The 23,332-nt window shown below is 42.5% G+C and overlaps 1 protein-coding gene and 1 long non-coding RNA gene across 2 annotated transcripts in view; one reads left to right on the plus strand and one right to left on the minus strand.

The window, feature by feature from the left end:
• Positions 1–23,332, plus strand: part of NEDD9 (neural precursor cell expressed, developmentally down-regulated 9) — a 37,947-nt gene that overhangs the window by 11,934 nt on the left and 2,681 nt on the right. The window contains exons 2-6 of the mRNA XM_069008104.1: positions 4,265–4,705; positions 19,485–19,586; positions 20,432–20,533; positions 20,978–22,201; positions 22,540–22,629. Coding sequence (XP_068864205.1) covers positions 4,265–4,705; positions 19,485–19,586; positions 20,432–20,533; positions 20,978–22,201; positions 22,540–22,629 — 1,959 coding nt within the window. The remainder of the gene's footprint in view (positions 1–4,264; positions 4,706–19,484; positions 19,587–20,431; positions 20,534–20,977; positions 22,202–22,539; positions 22,630–23,332) is intronic.
• LOC138106831 (uncharacterized) lies at positions 4,682–19,473 on the minus strand. Its single transcript, XR_011149146.1, has 3 exons — positions 14,442–19,473; positions 8,004–8,124; positions 4,682–7,705 (listed from the first exon to the last, which is right to left on the minus strand). It is a non-coding gene; the product is annotated as an uncharacterized lncRNA (long non-coding RNA).

The following is a 23,332-nucleotide window of genomic DNA, read 5'->3' on the forward strand; positions in this document are numbered from 1 at the left end:
CTTCTGGTTTTCAGTGATTTTACATAAGATGCTTTCTACTGCACTCATGAGCCCAAGGTTAGGAGGAATTTAAGCTTCTTGAGAACAAATGTGGGGTTTTTTTGTTTTGCCTGTACAGAGCATTAACACGGTGGGGGCCTGACCCTGGCTTCAACTTCCACACATCCCAGTATTGCTAGCAAGGCTTGAGGACACAAAAGCTGAACTGAGTCTTTCCAGTCAGCCATTAGTTGTAGAGAAGCACTCCTTACTTAAAGTACAGCTGCTGTAGCACAGGGGGCTCAGGAGAATGCAGCTGCTACACAGAGACCACAGGGTACTTTTGGCTTTTAAGGAGCGCTCCACTGCACCTATCATGTAGTTAATTTAACTGGACCAAAGGAGAGCAGCAGAGACTTCTATTCTTAGTCTTAATAAAAGAAGGTGGTAGCTGCCAGTATCTTCATTTTATGAAGTACTGCTGATTTCTATAACAAAACAAAATTTTTTCCCTATCTAGCATCGGGTAATTTTTCCCCTGCCTTTACAGAACTTGAATTTGTACTTCTGCGTCTGTACCACTCCCCCTTTTTTTTTTTCTTTCTATTAGGAATATAAATGGTGCAACTTACCAGTTGTGAAAACAAGTTCCGAGACAATTTTCTCATTGCCCTTTCTCTATTGCCGATTTGTCTAAGAAATGGCTAAAGGTTTTTTTAGCATTTAGTCATACAAAAAGGTCACTGCTGTGCTTTTGTCTTCTCATATAAGATCTTAGTGCTTACTTGGTGCTGGTTCTCAGACAGTCGAGTGGACAGATCCATGCCTCTTCAGAGGCAACTAATTTCATGTAACTGTCCCCAGTCTCTGAGCTGATGAGGCCAATGAGAAGGTGTATTGAGATACGGGCTGTGATGCCCATAGAATAAAAAAATTACTCAGATTTGTCAAATCTGTGGAGATAAGGCCCACAAGTGTTGAGAAGTGTCTTTGATCAGAACTTCTTTCTGTGTGTGGAGGAGCAGAGACTACCATCTTGATCACCACAGCAGGTTAAAGGTACCTCTGTGGTTTCCAAATGCTTTCCTGGAGGCCTTCTGTGGTCACAATTTCATTTTTCTCAAGGCTGATTCTGCTGACTCAGGAAAGTGATTTTGACACTGTTTCTGAAGCTCATACTAAGCAATCCTGTGAAGGAAGAATGAAGTCAGGGAGATGCTCAAAACACAGGTCTGCTTAGCAGGAACACTGCCTTTGCTGCTGGCACCAAGCAACTGGCTTAGTGTTTCTGGTCCCAGTGCTTATTTGGAGGAATATTTTGCCTGCTTCACTGCTCCATCAGTGACTGGTGCTGCTGGCATGGCTCTGGGCTATTTAAAAGGCCTCGGGGAAATGGCTGTGAAACAAGTGGCAGCCAATTAATATAATTCACATAATGGTGCCTGAGTTAACACTGACAATTAGAATCTGAAGCTGTTTGCAGCAAAGAAGTTCTTGAAGCCCATCCAGAAAGTGTTAACATGCTGCATGCAGGTGGTGAGATGGTCACTGGGACAGAGATAATGAGCAACTGGGAAAAAAAATTCACATGGGAACTTTTATCTGCTCTAATTCTACCACCATTTCAGCTTTGTTCTGAGAATTGCTTTCCTGTAGAAGCTAATCAAGCTTTTCAAATACCTTTAAACTCCCAAGTATAGAAGAATATGCATTTATCATCGATTTAGCCTGCTTGGTTTGTGCCTCCCCCTCCCAACCTTCCTCTTCCTCCTTTAAACAACTCCTCTGTGAAAGTCTTCTGTAAGTTGCACAGGTTCAACTAGTCCCGTAGGTAGATTTCCCCTGTGAAAGATGCTAGAAAGAGATGGCGTCAAGATAAGAGATTAACCTGAATATTCTGGTTAGGCAGCGGCTTTTGTTTACTGAGCTCCATGGACTCAGCTAAGTAGCCCCATCGACACTGCAAGAGCATAGAGGAAGTGCTCAAGAAGAGGCCACTGGTTTTGACCATGCTTCAGTAGTAGTTTTGCAGTCCTGCCAAGGCATGGACAAAAAATGCTCCCTACTTTATCTATATTCTCATTTCTTATTGTTGTTGACTGATGAGCTGAGTAGATGTACATCAGAGGGGATGGTAGGCCTCAGTGCTGTTGTTTACATGGCAGTTCAAAATGGCAATCCTGCTTTTCCAAGCCAAAGCTTAATTTATACTGGCCTTACTAATGATGCTGATGAAAGGCAAAGCCAGTGTTTCTCATACACTTGAAAGGTGATCTTCCATTCAGAGAAGAAGAAACTGATCTTGTGCACCCCATTTCAACACTACATGTCTTGGGAAAGTTTGCCTACCTTTTATGTGATATCTGAGCTTATCCACCCTTCCATCCACCACTCAGCCCTGCACACAATCTGCTGCACTGAGCAAGGTCAGATGAAAGTCCCTGTCTCAAGGAAGCACAGGGATGGTGGGAAAACACGAGTGTGTCAACAGGGAAAGATATAAGAAGTGAGGGACAAAAAAAAAAAAGTTCTGATATGTCCGAGGAGGAGGATAAATATGACAGATAAAAACACTAAACTGTACTTGATGCTATTCCTTTGACGGAGGAAAGACAAATCTTTAAGACAGCTGCATATCCTTTTTGGTGGATTAGCACCATTTCAATTTGTGTACTGCATCCAAATATTTCAGATTGAACACTCCAGATCCAGGGCTCTGTATATTTTTTCAAGTGCTTACAATTAGATTATAACCATCTCTGCTGACTGCCTTCACTGAAAATCAGGCAGTCATGGAACAGCTGTTTCCAACACGTCTGGAAATATCACCAGAGCCAAGAAATTAAATTCATGGCCTTTTTGAGGGGTCCAAGAATGCTAGTGCAGACAGTCTGCCTACTTTCCATTGAATACCTTGGCCAGTTACTCAGAACTGGATGTGCCATACAGGCCTGCAAAGAAAGAGGAAAGGGAGGTAGTTCCATCTGTGAGAGGAGGTGGTACTTATTAGTAACACATCACAGCCAACAACCTTACATAACTCAGAGCTGGCTTAAAACTTCATAGCAGAGGTACTGCTGGGAGTAGAACCCCAGCAGGACAGAGGTCAGGGCAAACTGCAAAGCCTGTCTGAAACACCGGGCAAATGCTTGAGGGTAGTAGAGCTGTGTGAAGTTCCTCATGTTAATGGTACTGCTCCACTTGACATTATCAAGCAAAATGCATCTAAGAGTGCTTAAACTGTGTTGACACAAGTCAAAGACACTCCTTGGCTGCCCTAAGACTCCTCCTAAGTTACACACAGAGGCACTTTATGGTGCTGGTTGGCACCTTCAGTCTTACATTCTTTGGCTTGTAACAGGCCCACAGAGATGGGCACTGCTTCCCTCATGGCACAGGCATGACCCCACTTGGAGTCACTGGGCACATTATTTTTTTAAATTATATTTTTCTCTTCAAGATCTCAGAGGACTCAGAGGAACTGTGTTCTTTGAAGTTGTTTTGGAGGGGTTTTTTTTTGTGGTGGTGGTTTTGAGGCAGCAGGGGAGGAAGTGTTTTACCTATTAAGCTACTGCTATGCTGTGTTGTGTCCCTGAGGAAGTTTGCATAGAGTGAGAAGGCACAAAGCTACATGCAAAGATGAGCACTGTAGCTCAAAACCTGTGACATTTTGTCAACTTGTATTTTAGATAGCTTTTCTTACCAGGTGGTCTAAAGATCCATCACTTTAAGGCACCTGCAGGTGTCAGCTAAGAAAAGCCAGGCCACTGTCTTTACACTAATGGGATCTGCACCTCCATGGAAAGTCTTTTGGGACCCCACAAGTGTAAAAATGTTTGGCAAAAACCGCTCTGGATTACTCACTCCTTTGAGTCTTGTTCAGGGTTTATTTTTAATGGCAGCTAGCTGGCTGTAGCAGTACACAGAGCATGTTTGTGGGGAAATCAGTGTCAAGAGATGAAGGTACAAGCCCCTCATTCACAGGAAGAGCACCTCAGTGCCAAGAGCAGAACTCTCCTGACTTTCTGTCTGTTCAGGTGACTAGGCCGTATAAAGAGCCACTGTTACTGGAAAATTTCTCACTAGTAGTGTTAATAATGCATAAGCCTCTCATTTCTCAAACTTGGGACAGAGGAATCCTGTGCTGCATGATTTTCCATGTTATTTTGATTTCCTGCACACTTATTTTTCAAATTCAGTTCTTATTTCTTATCACCTAGAGTGTGCTTGAAGATATAGAAAAATTGTTCATTGATTTGCTATTCTTGCCCTTCTTTCTCCACAGAATCTTATGGCAAGAGCCCTCTATGACAATGTCCCCGAGTGTGCAGAAGAGTTGGCCTTCCGCAAGGGAGACATCCTGACGGTGATAGAACAGAACACCGAGGGCCTGGAAGGATGGTGGCTCTGCTCCTTACACGGCCGGCAAGGCATCGTCCCAGGCAACCGTGTGAAACTCCTGATAGGTCCCGTGGTACAGGACTGTCCCTCTGGCCAGGATATGCCCAGCTCAGGATTGATGAATCAGCCCTTCAACCACCAGAAGATCTACCAAGTGCCAAGCTCACACGCCTCAGCACGGGACCCTGTCTACCAAGTGCCACCTTCCCACCAGAATCAGGGAATTTACCAGATACCCACTGGTCATGGTCTGGTGGGACAAGATATTTACCAGGTGCCACCCTCCATGCAGAGGTGTATTGATGGTCCAGCTGTGACTAACAAGGTGTGTGCATTTGCTCTTCCTTCATAGCTCCAAAGCAGCTCACTTGTGCTGAAAGATGTACGTGGTCTCAGGTTCCTCCCAGGCTGGAGCACATTTGGCCTGTGGTGTTCTCACATTATATGTTCAAAAGAGCTGCTGCAGCAAGATGAACTCTCCCACTTATTAATGAACAGTTACATCATCTGCCCAAGTAATTTTTGTTTAATTAAAAATTGTATACTGTCTTGCTGGAGAAGTCACAGTGGGTCTAAACTATAAAGAGGAATCAGTGATTGATGAGACAAGGGCCATATTTGTAAGAGTGAGGGAGCAAGAGGATGGTGATAATGAGGGATGTGTTAATACTGAACCTAAACCTTTTAGAGTGCACTTGATGTTTATCTACAGTTAAATTTCTTGGTTGAAAGTGAGAGCTGCTGCAGCTCCATGATGCAGCCATTACTGCAGCAGCTGACAGCTCCCAAGGCTCCACTGAGAAGCACTGCATTGTGTGGGTCCCCCCTTATTCCTGCTGTCCTTCTTAAGTTCTCCCCATCTTCTGCCACTCCCTCATTTTACCTTCACAGGATGCCTGTCAGGTACCCTGGTACACACAGTGCCAGGTACCCTGGTGACTGAAAAGGATTAAGGAAGATACCCAAGGAAGGAAGGAAATTCTTTTGGCCTTCCAGGCCCCTTATTACAAAGCCAAAAGGAATTTCTTTCAGTCCCTTCATTCCCAGTTCAACAGTTCCAGATATCAGCATCTTCCTTACCTTTAGAGCTTAAAACATAGCATTAATATCTAATTTATGTAAGCAGATGATGTTTCTGTCAGGAAGTTCTTTACTGGTTTAAACTTTCATCTCCTAATTTATGTTGGCAAGACCGTCTGTTTTGTGTTTTTCCCCCACATCACCCACAAGTCAGCCTTTTTCATATCAGGCCTTTGGAAGACATCTTCTAATGCTTTTATTTCCTTGTTATAATTTCATTTTCTTTGATAAGAATAAATGGACTTCTTGCCTTCTGAGCAAGAGAGAAAGATCTGTGAAACCATTCCAAGTCAATTTATAAAGAGGTTTGCTTGCTCAGCTTTTCCACAGTTATGCTTTATAGGCTGTGCAGGAAGATAATAGCAGAAAATTGCACTCGCTGCACAGGCAGAGATAGGAGCTTTGTTGGAGCAATTACATGGGTTTTCTTCATAACTCTCATATCTTTTCTCTCCTTTTCTCCTTTCCCTGTGGACTACATACAGTGAAATCTTTTCCAGAGGCAGTACTGTTTGCCTGTCCACAGTAGATACCCTCCGAGGTAGTTAGTGAGCACCTGGTAAATAGCCTGTTGATGGGGCAGCAATCCCAAGAAGAGATCTCATTTTCGGGTATGGCTGTAGGAAACGTCTTACAGCACTGTCCAGAGATGCCTCAGCTATCCAGCTTGGACACAGGAGATGCACTATACAGCAGCTCTGCACAAAGGCCTGCTGGAAAGCCCAAGGTATTCGTTTGGAATGAGCACTATGTACCTTCATTTTAGGACCTGACTTGCCTAAATGACTATTAGGATAGTTTGCTTAGCATAAGGAATATGTGTTTCTAGTCTACACAGAAAGAGTTTTCCAACTGATTAGAAGTTTCTTCTCCCTCCTCCCACCCTCTTCAGCTTCAGTGAAACTAATAGGACATTCTGCATAAATCGGTTTGCTGCTAGGACTGTGTTAAAACCCTTGAAACACCAAGAGACTGAAATCTTTGTTTTAGTTTAAGTGCAAAGTTCCTGTTGAGGTGCAAAAATCAGAAGCAGTACAGCACCTGTTTTCTCCAAGTTTCTGCCTTGAAATTTTTTCAGCAACCTTGATTATGATTTTTTCTGAATTCAAGTCACCTTTGGAAAATTAAGATTATCTATTTCTCCGAGTTGGGACTTGTTTTCATTTAATTCCTCTCAACCCACGAATGGCCAGCTATGCTGCTAACTGTAAAATAACTAAACATGCATGTTTATAAAGCATTTCACCCTCAATCAAAGTAAATGCCAACCTGGTTAGCACTAACCAATATTTGCTACTTGCTTTAGTCCTGACTTAAATTTATTTAGCCTAAGAATCCTTAGTCTCAGTACTCAATGTGTCGTATTAGTGGCAGGCAAACCTCATGGCAGAGTCCTGCTTTGATCAGAGGTAGGCATATCTCTTGCTCCTTGGAATTGCTCAGTTCTGCACTAAAAGGAGCCTATTGGGATTGAAACCGTGGCAGGCAAGAGACAACTTATTAGTGAGGGAAGTGTCTGACGTAAAACTACTCCATTCTTTATCCTGATCCTGCTAAACTGCATTTTTACAGCTACGGCTGCAACTCTCTGCTAATGCCTTTGTGAAAGAAAAGCCTAATTACAGGGAAGCACTTTAGCACTTGTCTCCTTTGTATGAAGGAGCAGCCTGCCCTTCAAATCCACCTCCTCTAGGGATCAGTAAAAACAATCCTTAATATTAAGAAAAGCTAGGCATCTTGAAGATTCGATTTGGGGTCTCTTTGCTTTGTCTTCCAAAATGAATAATCTCTTTTCTTAGACTCGTGACATCTGCTTCAAAGGCTTAAACGAGCCACTCTGCCTCCTTCCATCAGCAGAGTCAGCTGGTTAGCAAGCTGCGTATTTTGGTAGTCTTAAGGATGCCGAAGGGTTTTGCTACAAGTTCTTGCTGTAGCCTAGCTTGCAAGCCTTCTCCCTTCCCGTAGCAGGAGCTGGAGAAGAAAACCGTGTCCTCTAGACGCCACTCTAAGCGGGACCAGCAGCAGTTTCTGTGCTATCCCTTTCTGCACGTGTCTGCTCGTTTCCCTTGTGCAAACGTGTGGCTTGGCTGCAATACAGGTTTTGCAGGCAGGGCTTAGGAGCTGCTGTCAGGCAGGAATTGTCTAGCCTCGAGCAGCAGTAAATCAACCAGCAGGCATGTTATGAAGCTGTGCTGAGGTAACGCATCTCCTTAGCCAGCAAGGCAAAGCGAGTCAAAAAGGAGTCCTGGGGCGGATAATTACAGCGATTAATTGATTCTGGCCAAACTGGTTGCTGACAACAGAGCTGTATTGGCTCCTTCTATCAAATAAAAATAGCACCTTCTAGAACTCACTCTACCAATAACAGAGATAACAAGAGGTGGTTTAAAATTAGCCTAAAATTAGCCTGTTGTAGCTCTGCTGCAAGTTCAGTCACAAAACAGTTCCACCCCAAAGTGCGGAGAGCGTCTGATGAGCGTAAAGAGGTGAAAGCTGTATCTTAGAATTCATTCCCTGTTTCTGTGCTCTGCCTTGGAACTTACCCTCTTTTGCTGCAGCCAGCAAAGAGTAGGAGCCTTCAGACAAATCTGACGTTCAGGAAACCTGGATTTTATCCTTGTCACAGAATTCTGCATGGTCTTGAGTGGTGCTTTTGCATCTCATCTGCAAAATATGTGGGTTAATTATGAGGGAATTCATTCTGTACAGATTGCTTTGAGAATATCCTTTGGGAAAGGTGCTGTCAAAGCACAAAGACTCTTTTGCATCTGTGATTAATCATTAGTTCACACCTAAGCTTTAAAGCAGGGAAAGCTACACATGGAAAAGAAGTCACTGCCATAATTTAAACACTCATTTTCTGATTCAGTGTTTCCCCTAGCTGATCTGTTGTACTATCCCTGCCATCCTGAAAATAGCATTGGCCAAAAAATTTGAGGGAATTATTTCCTTGTTGGAAAACAGCTTTCTGTAGGAACCAGTAGCTCTCAGGAGAACTGTTGATCAAGGAGACTCTGCACAAATCAGAATGAGACTGATGTTCAACCAGGGAAGAGACTGCACTGTGGGTGTTACTGGCCCTGAACTACTGCTCCCACAAGGCACAGACCAGCTCAGGCAAATAGAGATTTATGCCAGCTTGGAACACATCAGCTTTTTTGTTTGTTGGTCTGTTTGAACTGGAACACTTTGGTTCAGGAAACACTCAGATTTATCCACCTTTTAAAAGTGGATAGAGCGGAATAGGGAAGGAACTCATCTTCATCCCTGGCCTATTTCCAAGTATAAACATGTCCTTGACAAATCAAGAGTTTCACACCCTGCCATCCTGCTATCTCTGCGTTTTTCAAGAGGTCATTGCCTTCAGCAGGAGGTTAGGGTAAACCATGGCTATGGGAACGGTCCTTGTTCCCTGGTTTTTATTTATGTTAGAGACATGCTGGTTCCCACCACCCCACAAGCAGCACCACCCTGACAATTCTGGCACGGACTTCAGTAGCAGGAGCCAGTTAGCCACATTATGACATTTTTCCTCCCAATTACACAAGTACTGTCCTAGCTGGGAAGAAACAAAGGGCTGCTTATAATGTTTGTTGCAGAAATAAGCCTGCCTTTATGTTATTGTCTTCTTTTCCTTGCCTATTTTCACATTTATGAAGTAAGAAGAGACAGACATTAAGTACAGTAAAGAGTTGTGTGACAGATTATTTCATTATCAGAAAGAATGGGAGCATATCTAGTGTTTTGCAGTTTGTTGGTAAAATGTATTTACATTCCAAGATAATGTCCCCATTTACCCTCAGGCCTGAAATACCAGTTTCCTGTGATGGGGTTTCCATAAATGGCCCAAACAGTGATCGTACAGTCCCTCTTTTCTTCTGCTTTCACATTACAGATTCTACTTTGGGGATTTGTATCCCTCGTAACAAAATATTGCTTCAGTGTTAAAAGTGCTGAACACACAGGAAGTTTGCTGAGTGCAGCAGGAGTGGTAACACATACCTCAACACTCAGAGCTCCCTTTCACAAAGCATGCTCTAAAGGATGAAAATACCTCAAATCAAACGCAAGCTCAGTGGTTAAAACAGCACACAGCCTTTTCCTTAGGCTCGGGAGTCTCACTTGTAACTTTCCGTGTGACGTTAATAGGAGAACAACAATGTTACTGATAGAAAGTCCATGCAGTTAATTCCTCATCCACAAGGCAGAGTAAACAGCAGTTAGTCACTGATGTGATTTGTAGAGAAGTATTTCAAGAAAAAGACTGCATTTTATTAGGCTGAGCAAATATATGAGCTCAACATTACTCCCTGTTCCTCCCTGAGCACAGGGCTCTTTTTCATCAGTTCTATTTGTAGACCAGAGGCATGCATTTTTCCCCTGGAGTATCAGAAAAAAAGGCCAGTTCTGTAATCTAATCCAATAACCAAGGTCTCCAGGGACACAAATCTGTCTGCACTAGGGCAGGATCAAACCTTTGCTAAAAATATTATAACAATAGTAATAGTAATTATAATAATAAAATAAAAATGCAAGTTTATGGGTTCTTTCTTGGTGGTTAGAAACCTGACTGAACCTTTGGTTATGTCTGAAACAAACCACCAAATTTGGGTAATCTAAATTGCCCTAAGTACTAAAAACTAAGCACAGCAGCAGAGCATTTTAGAAAAAAAATTCCACATGAGTGGAAAACTGATTATTCAGAAAGTGAATCGCATCATGAGGAGGAAGCGTGGTTTCTGGAGATAGGAAATGGGTAGATGAAGACAGGTTGCTGACCATCAGAAAACACAGTTCTAGTGAAATCTAAAGTCTTGGCAGGCATTCTATGATTTTGTAGATGTTTTGATTTGGAGGACGACTAATTAGCATCAGAATATCATCATTCCATATGTTTGCATGAAACATTTCAATTTTTCTTTTTATAAGCAGTGGCAGTATTGCATCTTTTTTTTTTTAAAACACAAATCTAAATTAATCTTTCTCCCCAAACAGACTGTTAGAATGGGAGCAAAGTGAAATTAATGTAGTTAATTTCCTAGGAGACAGAAACCTTCCATAAAACAGTCCATCCTTAATCCTTAAAAGACAGTAATATATTCCCATTGGTTCTTATCATCACAACTTTTACATATGCACAATCAGTCATGACTGAGGTCTGTTATAATTATTATACAGATGCAACAAACAATTAAGGATGGAGTTTATATCTGTTTAAAAAGTGTCTGTGCCTTCCATAAACTTGCCAAAGCAAGCTGTGCTAATCTAAACAGCAGTTAGTAGGAGCACTTGTCTGTACAGCTGCCCTGAGATACCCATACAGAAATGGAGCCAGAGTACAGCTTGTGAACCAGAGAACCTCTACAAATCTAATCAAATCAAATTGAGCTTCTTCCTCATGGAAGGTTTTATTTGCCTCTCTCTCTCTCAGAGCAGCATAATTCCCAACTTAAATGATTTAGGGGCACTTCCATTGCTTCTGCCCAAGTGTACATCTGAGAACACTCTTGTGGAATTGAAACTCTTTGGCAATGCTTTGTCTCAACCATTTTTTTGCCCACTGGGAAATGCCGATTCACAAAAACTGAAATTGTTGACAGGGAGTGATCCGTTCTGAGAAATGTCTTAAAGGAAGGGAAACAAGAAGTCATGGAAATACCCTGTTACAACAATTCCCAAATGAAGCTTCTCCCACAAACTTTCCATCTAGAAATTCAATATAGGAGGAAAGAAATAACAGAAATAAGATGAAGCACCTTAAAAGAACTAAAATTATTTGTATGGACTGAACCAAACTGGTTTTTGTTTGTGAGCCTTTAGGATTTCCTGTCATTCACAACAAGACACTCTCTGCCCTACCTGTCCTAACACCTCTTTCTTTTTCTTTCTTTCCTCTTGTCCTCCAAACTTGCCCTAAATTTGGGCTTCTGTCTTTGAGAAGAGACAGTCACAGTACTACCAGCACACAAAACAAGCACTGGTTTGCAAATGGTTGTTAATGTGACAACCTTTTTGAAGTGTGGAGACTCAACAGACTGAGCTGGCCAAAGCAAGATACTCTTTTTTATCGTGGACGAGAAACCCAAATGCTGAGGTGCTGAGTTTTGCCACGTGCCTTTCATTTATCAAAACTGCAGCTCAGATTTAATCACAGGTTTCCAGAGAATGCTTTAGCAAATACACGTATTTCTTCACTAAAACTTATCACACAATAATTGGGGGGGGGGGGGGGGGGGGGCACGGTTCTTTCTCTGTAAGACCCATCCATAGACATTATTTCAGAGTCCATGCCTGTTCTATCACCAGTCCTGTAACATGTCAGCTTCTTAGCTCTGTAGGCCAATGCATGCAAAAATGATGATGTCTCTGTCTGCCTAAATATGAGTAATTGTCATAGAGATGACACTGGTAAAACTCTTATCAAGAGTTTCACACCCCTCTTAAAAATGCTGATAATTTAATAGTAATGGTATGATTTGCTCATCTCTCTTGTTCTCTTCCTCTCCTCTCAAAAATGGGACATTCTCAGAAGTGTTGGTTTGAGTCTCTTTAATTACATTTTGTAAGCAAGAATGACTTGTACCAGAATCTTGGAAATACCCCTTCCCAGTCAGCCTTGCAATTCAAGGCCAGCCAGCACCAAGCCTGTTCCACTGAAGCAAGCAGAAATGTTGCTCATAACACAACTGGCAGAAAGCCCTAGAGCTGATGTGAGAGAGAGCAGGATCATGTCACAAAAACATCATAAAATAAAAAAAGTCCAGTCAAATCTTGCCAGTGACAAAATTGTTGGGCATTTTTTTGTGCTTTGTACAGCTCATTCCGTAAGGTCTGGAGATACAGATCTTTTTATCTGCATTTAGTTTGCAGTCATGAACACCAGTGAGAAAAAGGTTCAACGCTATCATCTAAAGCTACAGCTAATGCAAGTTCAGCACTATTCCACCACACTTCATACAGCCCTGTCATTTTATACTAATCAGAGCTTAGGACATTTTTGTAGCTCCACATGTATATATTTGTTTTAATTGTTTGGAAAGAATAAACCTGCATTTCAGATTTAGGAAAAATACAAAACCGAAAAATAGTGTAATGACCCTGCTTTTGTGTACTGATTAATGGAAGAGGTCACACCAGATGTTAAGAAGTCAGGGTTAGTTGCAAAGCAGTTGGTTATACCCTTTTCAGCAGCAGTGAGGGTTTGAATCCAGACCAGCTTGTGATATCACATTTTTTATCTTAGATTTGTTTCACAGCTTCTGCTCTATATCTTCAAGACTCACGACCCAAAACTTGTATAAGTCCTGTTGAAATAATACAACCTCAAAATTGTAACACCCATTTTCATTACTTACTGTTGTTTACATGACAATACCACAGGGGCATTTTTTAAAACTGGGCATCTACTGCTGAGGCACTTCATAGACACATTCAGAAGTTTCTGTTTAAATGCCCGAGCCTGCAGAGTTAAGCATTTTTAACTTAACACACCATGAGTAAGTGACATCTGGACCTGCTTTAGATTTTGAGAGCACTTACAGCAGACTCTTCATAGGTGTAGGTCTTGGGCAGCAAATGGACATAAAGTGTAGGAGAAAAGAAGCAGGTTTTTTGAAGATGAAAGCAGCATCACGAAATAAATCAGTTCTGTATCAGGATAGTATTTGTCATGTGTTCTTACCTTCACACCTCTGAATATTCTAAGAAATCTCACTTGTGAACACCCACGCAGAGACAGGCAGAGGTGTCACAATGTGCCTTGATGCTGCATTTCCTTCTGCCGTGTGCTAGAGCTGATAACTCACTCAGCCCACGAAATCAATACCCTCATTTCTGTCGATTTCCTCTTGCCTGGCAGAGACATTTGGGCCATAGCACTAGAAACAACTCATAGTTGCAGCTACAAGTCCAGTGCACCAGAAGAAATGCCTCTACACGCTTCCTCCCCTCTCTTCCAGTGTGTGAGACTTGATCAAAACTCTCCAACAGTTCAGTCTTGGCAGAAAATACTGCACCAGAACATTTTATAGTGGCCCAATGTTCATACATTATTTGGATTAAAATAAAGTGTTATGAGTTCGTAATCTAAGAACTATAGCAACTTACGAACCCAAACATTGGTAAGAGTGACAATCCTTAGCTCATGTGAAACTCCAACCTTTACTCACTGGCAGCAGGGAAATACACTGTATGTTATTGTACACAGCAAATAAATAAGTAAAAACATGATTGCTTGTTTTTTTCAGAGCAGGCAACAGAAAGTGATACAGTAGGTATTACTGTCTGGAGATTCATTGTCAGTCACTGAAAATCCTGATGCAGCTTGCAGAAGACATGAGTGGAAACACTATGAGCTTTCTGTAAAAATGACAGAGTTTAAGCCAGCTAGCCAAATACCCAAATTACCTTAGAGACTCTGTTTTTTTAACCTAGCCTTCCTGCAGTTCAACTTAGCCACTGAACATTTCCCAAGGGAAAAAACCCCAAAACTTTTAAGGAGACACACGTGGCTTCCTAAGTACATGCAGCAGAACAAAGAGAAGGGCCAAGAGGTGGTTCACTGCCTGATCTGACATCATTTAATGGCTCTTGCCACTGCCTTGCAAAAGGCTAGAAGTTCAAGAGTCGGGATTTTTTTCTCCTTAATTCTCTCTGATAATATTTCCCCATATTCTCTTTGTCTATTTTATGCTTGTTACAAGCCTAAGAGAGCCCAGGTGGCTGTTAAATATCCACTTAAGAGGATCAGGAACAGAATTTCAACCATTAGAGTTTCACATTAAATTTACAGATACAATTTACAACAGAAAACAAAAGTGTTTTTTTTTTCTTTTTCATTTCCTTACACTTTGATTCATTTTTCCCATATCCAGGCTTTGTGCCAGCCTCATTTCATGTACCACCATTTGGCCTCCTCCAGGGCAGAACTCTTCCCAGGGTAAGCAGTTGATGGTAGTAGCTCATCAGCTGCTGAGAGTTACCTGTGAGGTGAAGAGGAGGGCATCATGGGGGAAAAGATGTTTTAATACAGTTCTTCATCTCAATTTAAAATACATGCCTCTTCTTTCCCACCTTCAAAAAGCACTGATCTATTTAAAAAGCAGTCAGTGGGCTCTCGGGGTTGAGAGGCCATACCGGGAAATACCAGGCTGCCCTTTTCAGCTCCCCTTTCTGCCTGTAGTTTGGGTGGGGCAAGGTGTTGCAGAGGTGCAACATACCTCTGATCAGTTCTCTCACCTGTAAAACTCACTTGTTTCCCATCATCCTGCATATCAGGAATTGGAGTTCATGAGAACAGGCCAAATTCTGCCCTCCACGGTACTGCTATAAATTCAGAGTAATTTTGTTTGCTTCAGTAGGTTTATTTGCTCTTTGTCCTTGTGAAACAGTGTAAACTACAGTGTTGTGTATTGGCTGTAAGCATGAGAATGGTCTTCTTGTTGCCGTAGTTAGGAATGTTCTCTGTTGCAGCCTAACGTGCATTTTAATCCTGGAAGAAATAGAATGTTGGTTTTCGCCCCCCTATATTTAGGGAAGAGGGATTTAATGAACCACAGAACTGGATATTTTGTAAAGTACATGCACATTCAGCTCTTTTTTCTTGGTTAGGGACATGCCATTGGCATGGAAAAGGCCCAAGTAATTGCTTTTGGAAGAGCGTGGTCTTCAGCAGGAACAGAACAAACTTTCTGCTCAGCTGTCTTTGTTTTGCAGGACTGAAAGTTTGAAGGCTCATTACATGTTTCACCAGAGCCAAAGCTGGTCCCTCTTAGTTGCCCTGCATGGATTAAGTGGTTAACAATGTTTTGAGAATGTTGGGCTAGATAGTTTGTGGGAACACCATCTGTTTCCTTTAACACGTAAACAAGGAAAATTGCTGGTTTGAAATGCAGGGGTTTTTTTTTATACTTAGATGACCACAGGCATTCTTAAAAGAGAAGAGGTAAAAGGAAAAATAATCCTCATGAGGTATGAAGTTCAGTGACATTTTTTAGAAAATAAATTCTTGAGTGCCAGACAGGGCTGCTATCCCTGTTCTAGAAGTGGGAAAAGGGGAACATTTCCTTTACAGTCACCTCCTTCCTTCTGAAGTCATCTTTGAAAGTAAACTACCGTCAAAAATAAAACCATAAAAAATTGTTCAACAATGCATTGGGGGGGCTGAGCATCCCATTCAGAAGCAACAAGTTTATTTAATATATTTATGGGTGAATATCCAAAATAAAAAGTTACTTCTGAATGGGTTTGGTATCTTTCTTTCTTCATCTGCCCCTCTCTTCCTCATACAGAAGAAGCAGGACAACACCATCTCCTGATGTCTCATGTGAGGTCATGAGAGTAACAACAAATGCCTCACATTTGCCTTTGTCAAGTAGTGTGGGCATTCTTTTAACTACTGTAACAAAATGTTTACTCAAGCTTTGGTGATGAGCTGCTTCTGTTCTGAATTGACCAGGAATAAGCAGTCCAGAGGCATATTTAGCTTAGTGAAAAGTGTTGGAAGGAAAGAGGAGTGGTGGTACAACAGGAAACATTCTTGTACTCAGTACAGACCAGATTATCATCTGCAGGGGATTTAGTTGTGAAATTGCTCATAACATGTTGTTACTGGATAGTAATCCTCCACACACAAAAATATACCCAAGTCACGGGGAGAAAAAAGCTCTTTCATGTTACCAGCAAACCTTGGTTGTTGCTGGGTTTCTAAAAGTCTTATTTTCTGCCTCTCATATAACTCTTTTAAAAGCCTAAAGAGGAGCAGATGTAAAAGCATCTGATGCATTTTTATTTGGAAAATAAATGCTACCTTAAGTAGAGTGCACTGCTAAACACAGTCCTGCAGACGTCTCATGTCTTCTGTCCACAGTTGCACTTGCAGGCAGACTTCACTCATGAATACCCAGAATCAAACATTTTGTGCTTTAACCTCTCACTTTCTTTGACAAAAGCTAGACACACCCAGAGCAGGGTTTTGTTTCAACCAAATAAAGAGTTACCCTGCTTGACCACTGCTTTGGGTCTGGGAAAGTGCAAAAGTGTCTAGATGATACAAAAAGTCCTGCAGTGCTGAGTGAAACTGACTTCCTTCATGTGGCCCATCTAGCTTTAGTGTAGCTTTTTAGGATTGTATCACTGCACAATAAATGAAACCAGCAGCCTTGTAGTGCTGTAAATCTTCCATACAGCATCTGGTATGTCAGGATTTTTTTAAAAATGGGAAAGGCCTCTAAAGATGAGCTACAAGAGTAACTGCAGCTGCATGAAACTCCTGTATGCAGAGTGAGGGAGACTGTCTCTGCAAGTACTGGGCATGAGCAAGCTTCTCTTCCATGTAAGTTCCAGGCTCCATGGTGCGAGGATATCATCTGCTTTGTGACCAGGGCTTCTTGTTACAAAAACAAAATACCATGTTTACCTGTAAGCAGAGCAAGTGGTTTTACTTGTGTGTGCTTAGGGACATGGCTTAGTGGTGGACTTGGCAGTGCTGGGTTTATGGTTGGACCAAATGATCTTAAAGGTCTTTTCCAACCTTCTGTGATTCTATGCCTTATTACCTGTGCTGCTTGGATCAGCTCCCTGTTTTATATTAGAGGCCTGTGACTTTGCTCATGGAGATAATTCTCTGAGCAAGAAGGGAGTGGTGGTGTCTTCAGTCCTGAAGGAGTTTACTCATTCAGCTTCTGGTGTAGAACAAAACTGAGCAAGGGGTTATAAAAATTTCACACTGAGTGACCACTGTCTGCCTTTTTGGAGCCTGACACAGCCTGAGTCCTGCTTTGTCCATCTAGGCAACAAGCAGCAGGTGAAGCAGAGCCAAACTGCAGCAGTGCATCATTCCTCCTGCTTCCAGCACTGCGTGGGGCCTCTGGCTGCCCACCATGAACAGCCTGTTGTTTCTTTTCTCTGGGATGGTCAAGCAGTTTCCTAGCATATTAGCAAGCAGCCTAATGCCACAGTGTTCACAGCAGCAGAAGGGCTGGTGGAGATGGGCTCCAGGAAACAGCCCTTTGTTTTTACTGTACATTGTCAGTTCTCCCAGAGGATCCCTTTAAAACACCAAATGACTCATTGAGGCAACTCCATGGTTGTAATTTTGGAGCCCTTGGAAGGAACCTCTGAGTAAACGTTGCTTAAAACCAAATCTTTCTGTTCTTCACTTGGGTAGAAAGCATTTGACTGGCAGCACACAGCTGGGAAAAGGATGCAAAATATATATGGCAAACTATTCTAGTCTGACCACTAGCCCTCGCTGGCAGAAAAAGCATGAAGGAGTGATGTTGATACAAGTTAGAGTTTTCTCTGGCAAACAGTATAATCCCAGTATTACATGAGAGTGGTCTGGGAGAGATACTGTCTGGAGTGACCCATTATGGGAAGCTTCCAATTACTTCAGAAAGAACTTCCTTGAAAGTTTTGCCTGTAGATACCTTTTACAATGCAGTAGGTGACTCTGTGGAACAGGAATGGCCTGTCATTAATGCATTTTTTTTAGATTCTTTTTAAAAAAACCTCATGTGTACATAAGGCCTATTAGCCTCACACCCATCGGAGTGGGAGTTCTCTCATACGCAGCGCTCTGGAGACTGTACTGCTTCCAGTTCCTGTCTTCAGATGCTAATTCAAAGAAAAGCAGTTGCAAAAACCATGGTCTTCCCCGCCTGCCAGGCGTGACTTCCTCCTTCCCCCAAGGCCCACACAGTCAGGGCAGGGTAATCCAGTGATTATTTCATGGTACAGGGACAGAGACTACACAGCCAAATCTGGAAAAGTGAAAAGAAGGAAAGCCTGTGTTGTTAACGTAGCAGAGAAGAGGTAGGGGGTTGGCATGAGCGACTTTCCCTGAAGACCTCTGTCAAGAAAAACTCACTGTGAAATCTGGCCAGGATGCAAGGATTCCTTTCAGCAAAATCTGCCACAGGATCCTTACTGACCATTTGAGCAAGAAATGCTGTTATGTCTTACATCCAGTTCTAGGGATGGTTAGGTAGCTCTGGTACAAAATTTACCCCAGCCGAGTACAAAGCCACATCTTATACGAGTCTATGTAATTTGCTATTTTGTGCCTTTGGGTTGCAGTGTTTAAACTTTTTTCTTAGAGCTAAATAGCACCAACAGAGGTTAGGATGTCAGCATTTCCACTAAACCCAGCTCTCTTTTGGAGTTAGGTAACATCTCTTTTATACCACACTGCACTGAAATTCTGCTGTGCAGATGCTGTCCAAGACTTAAGGCATTTATTTTTCAGCAGATTTTATTTGTAGTCATTATGGTAGTTAATGGTTTACAAAATGTCAAAAAATGTAAATTCTAAGCTTTCTTGTTTTTCAGAGGCTGTTATTGCATGATATACTTCAAGAATGGCTTGACATTTCCCATCTCTTAGAGAAACCAAGCAGAGACAGCATAAATTGAACGTCCTGCTTTGGAAGGCTTAAGCATAGCACTTCTATGTAAAGAATTTCCCAAGCCACAACTCACACTCAGTTCTCCAGGATGCTGTGCTATGGAACACAGTAACACAAGGAGTCCTGCTGGAGGTGGGAAATACCTCTACAAGCAAAGGCATAGACTCCCAGAGCCTAAACATAATATTTTAAGCCTCTGACAATGAGTGGGGACACTCACACCTAGCAGGATCAGTGTACACACAGCCCTGATCTCAGCGAGTGGTTGGTGTAGCCATCACCTCATGTGGTCTGTGCTAATGGGAGGTCAATGGGAAGAAGGGACCAAGCTCTCAGATGGGCTGGAAAATCTGTGCTTGAGAAACAGAAGACAGTGTAGAGCACTAGCAAACAGTCATGTCAGGGCTGGTCTGGAAAGAAAAGATGGTGCATTTGTAGCTACTAACACTCATTTTAGGGTGTTCAGCTCTCAGAAGGGTATGCAGAGTGGTGTTACTAACATTGCCAATGAAGCATGAATGTTAATAGGAGTGGATTGTTCATACCCTGTGCAGTTAAAGGGAGAACATTTTAAGATCCTCAGAGACCTAACATTTCCTCTTTTTCTTTTATCCACAGGTAATAACACCAGTCAGGTCAGGACAAGGTTATGTTTATGAATTCCCTTCCAAACACCAGAAGGATGCCTACGATATCCCCCCCGTTCGCCCTCTCCAAGGGGTAGGTACCAACAAAAGTGCAAACAGGGCACAAAAGGTGATGAATTTCTACCAGACTTTTATGAGCAAGGCAGGTTCTCTCATTTCAGAGAGAAAATATGTTTTAATTACATGCCATGGCTTATTCACAGATCACAGACGTATTTCAAAGTTTTATTTGATGTTGACTGAGATTTGGCAGCACACCAAACACAAAAGTCCCATTTGTTCTCTCTGTTTTGATCAAAGAGTATATCTAAACAGAAGAAACTTGCTGCCTGGGAACATTTTTTTTCCCCGTACTTTGTTGTTGCATAGTTGACAGTAATTCACTCAGTAAGGGTAAAATTATCGCCTAGATGAACAGCTGCTATGCAGGGAGTTGTTTTCACCACCTATTGACTGCACCACGAGCTTGAAATGTGTGTTTGTTCTGGGGGAAACCCTTAGCAGTCAGTCCCCAGGACCACAGACATGTGGAGTGGATGGTTGCAGGACCTGGAACTCAACCACCCTGGATGTAAGGGTGTGATCGGTTCTGGTCACGTGTGCTCCCCTGTTCACCCCAAGAGGTATCTGTAATAGACTGACCCTGATTTACCTCTCAGGATGGAAGTCAGCTGTGACTTCATCTCTCCAGCCCACTGTCCACACAACTGCCCAAAGGAGACCTAGCAAAGTGCATTTCCTCCTAACTGTCCAAAATTCTGGGCAAATCCAAGACATTCTCCCATATGAAAAAAACTTGAAGAGCTCTGGTCATGTTCAGACTTTTTGAGAAGAGACACAGAAACTAGGAAAACTCATCTGATAGCAGAGGTTTCCATGAGGTGACTTGTTTCTGTAATCAGTTTATTCTTTCTTCAGATATATGACATTCCCCCCACATCGGTTAAGGGGCCTGCACTTCCAGTTCCCACGGGAGAAGCAAAAGCTTTAGGAGTGTATGACATACCACCTGCCAAAGGGGTAAGTATTACTCTGTTTCCACAAGATCCTGTATTTTTGTGTCTGACCAAAGACATGTTCAAACAAGGGTTCATGTATGATCCTGAAGGAAAAGGAGATTTAGTACTTCAAAGATTTCCTTAGGTTTTTAAACTGTTAAAACTGGTAAAGTGAAGCACTGCATCAAAATTAAGGTTATGAACTATAAACTGGTAATTAGACCTACATTATCTTTGTGGCAGCATGCTGCCTTTTTGGATTTTTCTGCTTATGAGAATTTGCATCAAGATGAGTGATAAAAAGTGAGATATTAAAACTGACTCTCAGTCAAACTCAGGATAGGTAGCTGACTCTTTGAAAGTCAATAGCAGATCTTCCATCCCAGCATTTTATAGGCCATATGGAAGGTGTAAAATACTCTGCTATTCTAGTCAAGGGTTTCATGTTTTCGGTTCTGTGATTCAGGTCTATGCTGCACCTCCATCTGCATGCCAAGATGATACAGCCCTGAGGGAAAACTTGCAGGATTTTTCATCTCCTGTGGGCCACAGTGTAAGACAAGAAGGAGTATATGATATTCCTCCTCCCATCACCAAAGCAACTGGAAAAGAACTTAATAGATTTTCTCCTGAGAGCCTGTTATTGCCAGGTGGAATGCCACAGACACAGAGTGTTTATGACATCCCTGTGAACCATCAAAACCAATTTCTTGGACAGCAAATTGCACCTGAAAAAGATGTTTATGATACCCCGAGAGGAATTGCATTCCCAGGACAACAGACAGGACTCAGTGAAAGTCTCATCGCAGAAGGAAGAGAAGGTGTCTATGATGTTCCCCCACAAGTCCTGCAAGACAATAAAGGCTTACAGGATGTGACTGATGGGATGAATAGGTTGTCTTTCTCCAGCACAGGAAGCACAAGGAGTAACATGTCCACATCTTCAACGACATCAAAAGACTCTTCTCATTCAGCATCAACTGCACAGGACAAAAGACTAATCCTTGATCCAGACACTGCTATAGAGAGGCTTTATCACCTCCAGCAGATGGTGGAGACAGCTGTCAATCACCTCACAGCCTTCATTACACCAGACTGGCGGTCCTATGGATATATGGAGAAGCACATCAATGAAATTCACGCTGCTGTGGATAAGGTAGAGCAGTCACTGTTGGAGTACCTCCAGTTTGCCAAAGGATCGGCAGCCAATGCTTCGTGCCTGTCCGAGTTCAGCCTCCTCAACAAAATGAGGAGGGAGGTGCAAAGGCTGGAGGACTCTCACCAGATCCTTACCCAAACCAGTCATGACTTGAACAGCTACAGCTGGTCTTTGAATGTCCTGGCTGTCAACAGAGTGCAGAACAAGTGCGATGACCTGGATCGGTTTGTTATGGTGGCAAGGACAGTCCCGGACGATGCCAAGCAGCTGACCACTACTATCAGTGTCAACGCAGAGCTGCTCTTCAAACAGGCGCTGGCCAGCTCCCGTTTCAAAACCGTACCAGAGAATATAATGAACACTCCTGACTGTGTCTACGACAGTCCTCAGATGCAGCGTCACGGAGAACAAGCACAGACCCACTGCAGCTCCCTTCCCCTGCTCCTGAGTAAAGGCCAGCACCCTTACAATGCCACCAGTGAAGCCTCGGAAAAGAGCTGGATGGATGACTACGATTATGTTCACCTGCAGGTAGGTAAACCCAGCACCTTGTTCTGCACAAGGCCATGTAGGAATTGTCTGTGGCTTTTGTAGAAGCTGCTTGTGGGGAAGTAGCAATTGATTGTCACGCTAATGCATATTTGAGAGTAATTTCACCAGGGTGATTACTTCCTCTCAAATAGGACTGTTGCATATGTGATAGGGATAGCCTTTTGCTCTGCCACACTATCCTTGCATTTTCTTTACTCTTAGTGGTGCACTACCAGTGAGAAAGCCAATACAAAGCAGCCTCTTTCTTGACCTGTGAGTTGTCATTTAGCTCAGGAGCAGTTTTGATTTAACACAGTCTCTTACATTATGCAAAACAGGGTAAAGAAGAGTTTGAAAGGCAACAGAAGGAGCTTCTGGAGAAAGAAAATATCATCAAGCAGAGCAAAATGGAGCTAGAGCACCATCAGGTATGTTCTCCCGGGTGTATAATCGCCCTGAAATGCAGTGTTCCTCACACGAGAGGAGCACTGGTGAAATAGAGCAGGAGGGACCTGCTTACCACAGAAGAGAAGTGAGCTTCTGTGATGTCTCACAGCAGGTCAGTCACAAAGCCAGCTTGAGAACTTGGCTTTCCTGACCCACCATCCAGGGCCTTAATCACTGGACCGTACTGAATACATGTGCCACCTGCACAGCTCCTCAGTGAACATCAACACCATCAGCTCAAATATTGTGCTGAACATCATTTTTAGTGCTAAAAAAGTAGGTCACAAGATCGAGGGCTGTCACTTTTCCCTCATATTAGTTCTTCAATATGTTGTTGCCATATCGTATGGCAGAAAATTGTACAAGCAATGAGGAGGTGAGAGTTAAAGGGTTTTCATCTCAAAATCCCACAGAGATGACAGCTTTTTAAAGATTGTGTAGGAGTCATTGGCACTTGGATCCATCTCTCTCACTTGTGATTTCAGAATACTCCAAATGAGCAACAGCCTGTAAATTCAGGAGTTTGGGTTGTTGGGTTTTTTTAATGCAAATAAAGTATTTTAGATGTTTCTCCCTTCTGAACTCCGCATGTTTGGATTTATGGTAATCAAAGCACTTGATCCTAGAAAACATACTGTTACTTTTTACTTAGCATAAGGTCAACGCAGGATACCCAGGGGTGTC

The sequence above is a fragment of the Aphelocoma coerulescens genome, chromosome 2, assembly GCF_041296385.1.
Source record: "Aphelocoma coerulescens isolate FSJ_1873_10779 chromosome 2, UR_Acoe_1.0, whole genome shotgun sequence".
NCBI lineage: Eukaryota > Metazoa > Chordata > Aves > Passeriformes > Corvidae > Aphelocoma > Aphelocoma coerulescens.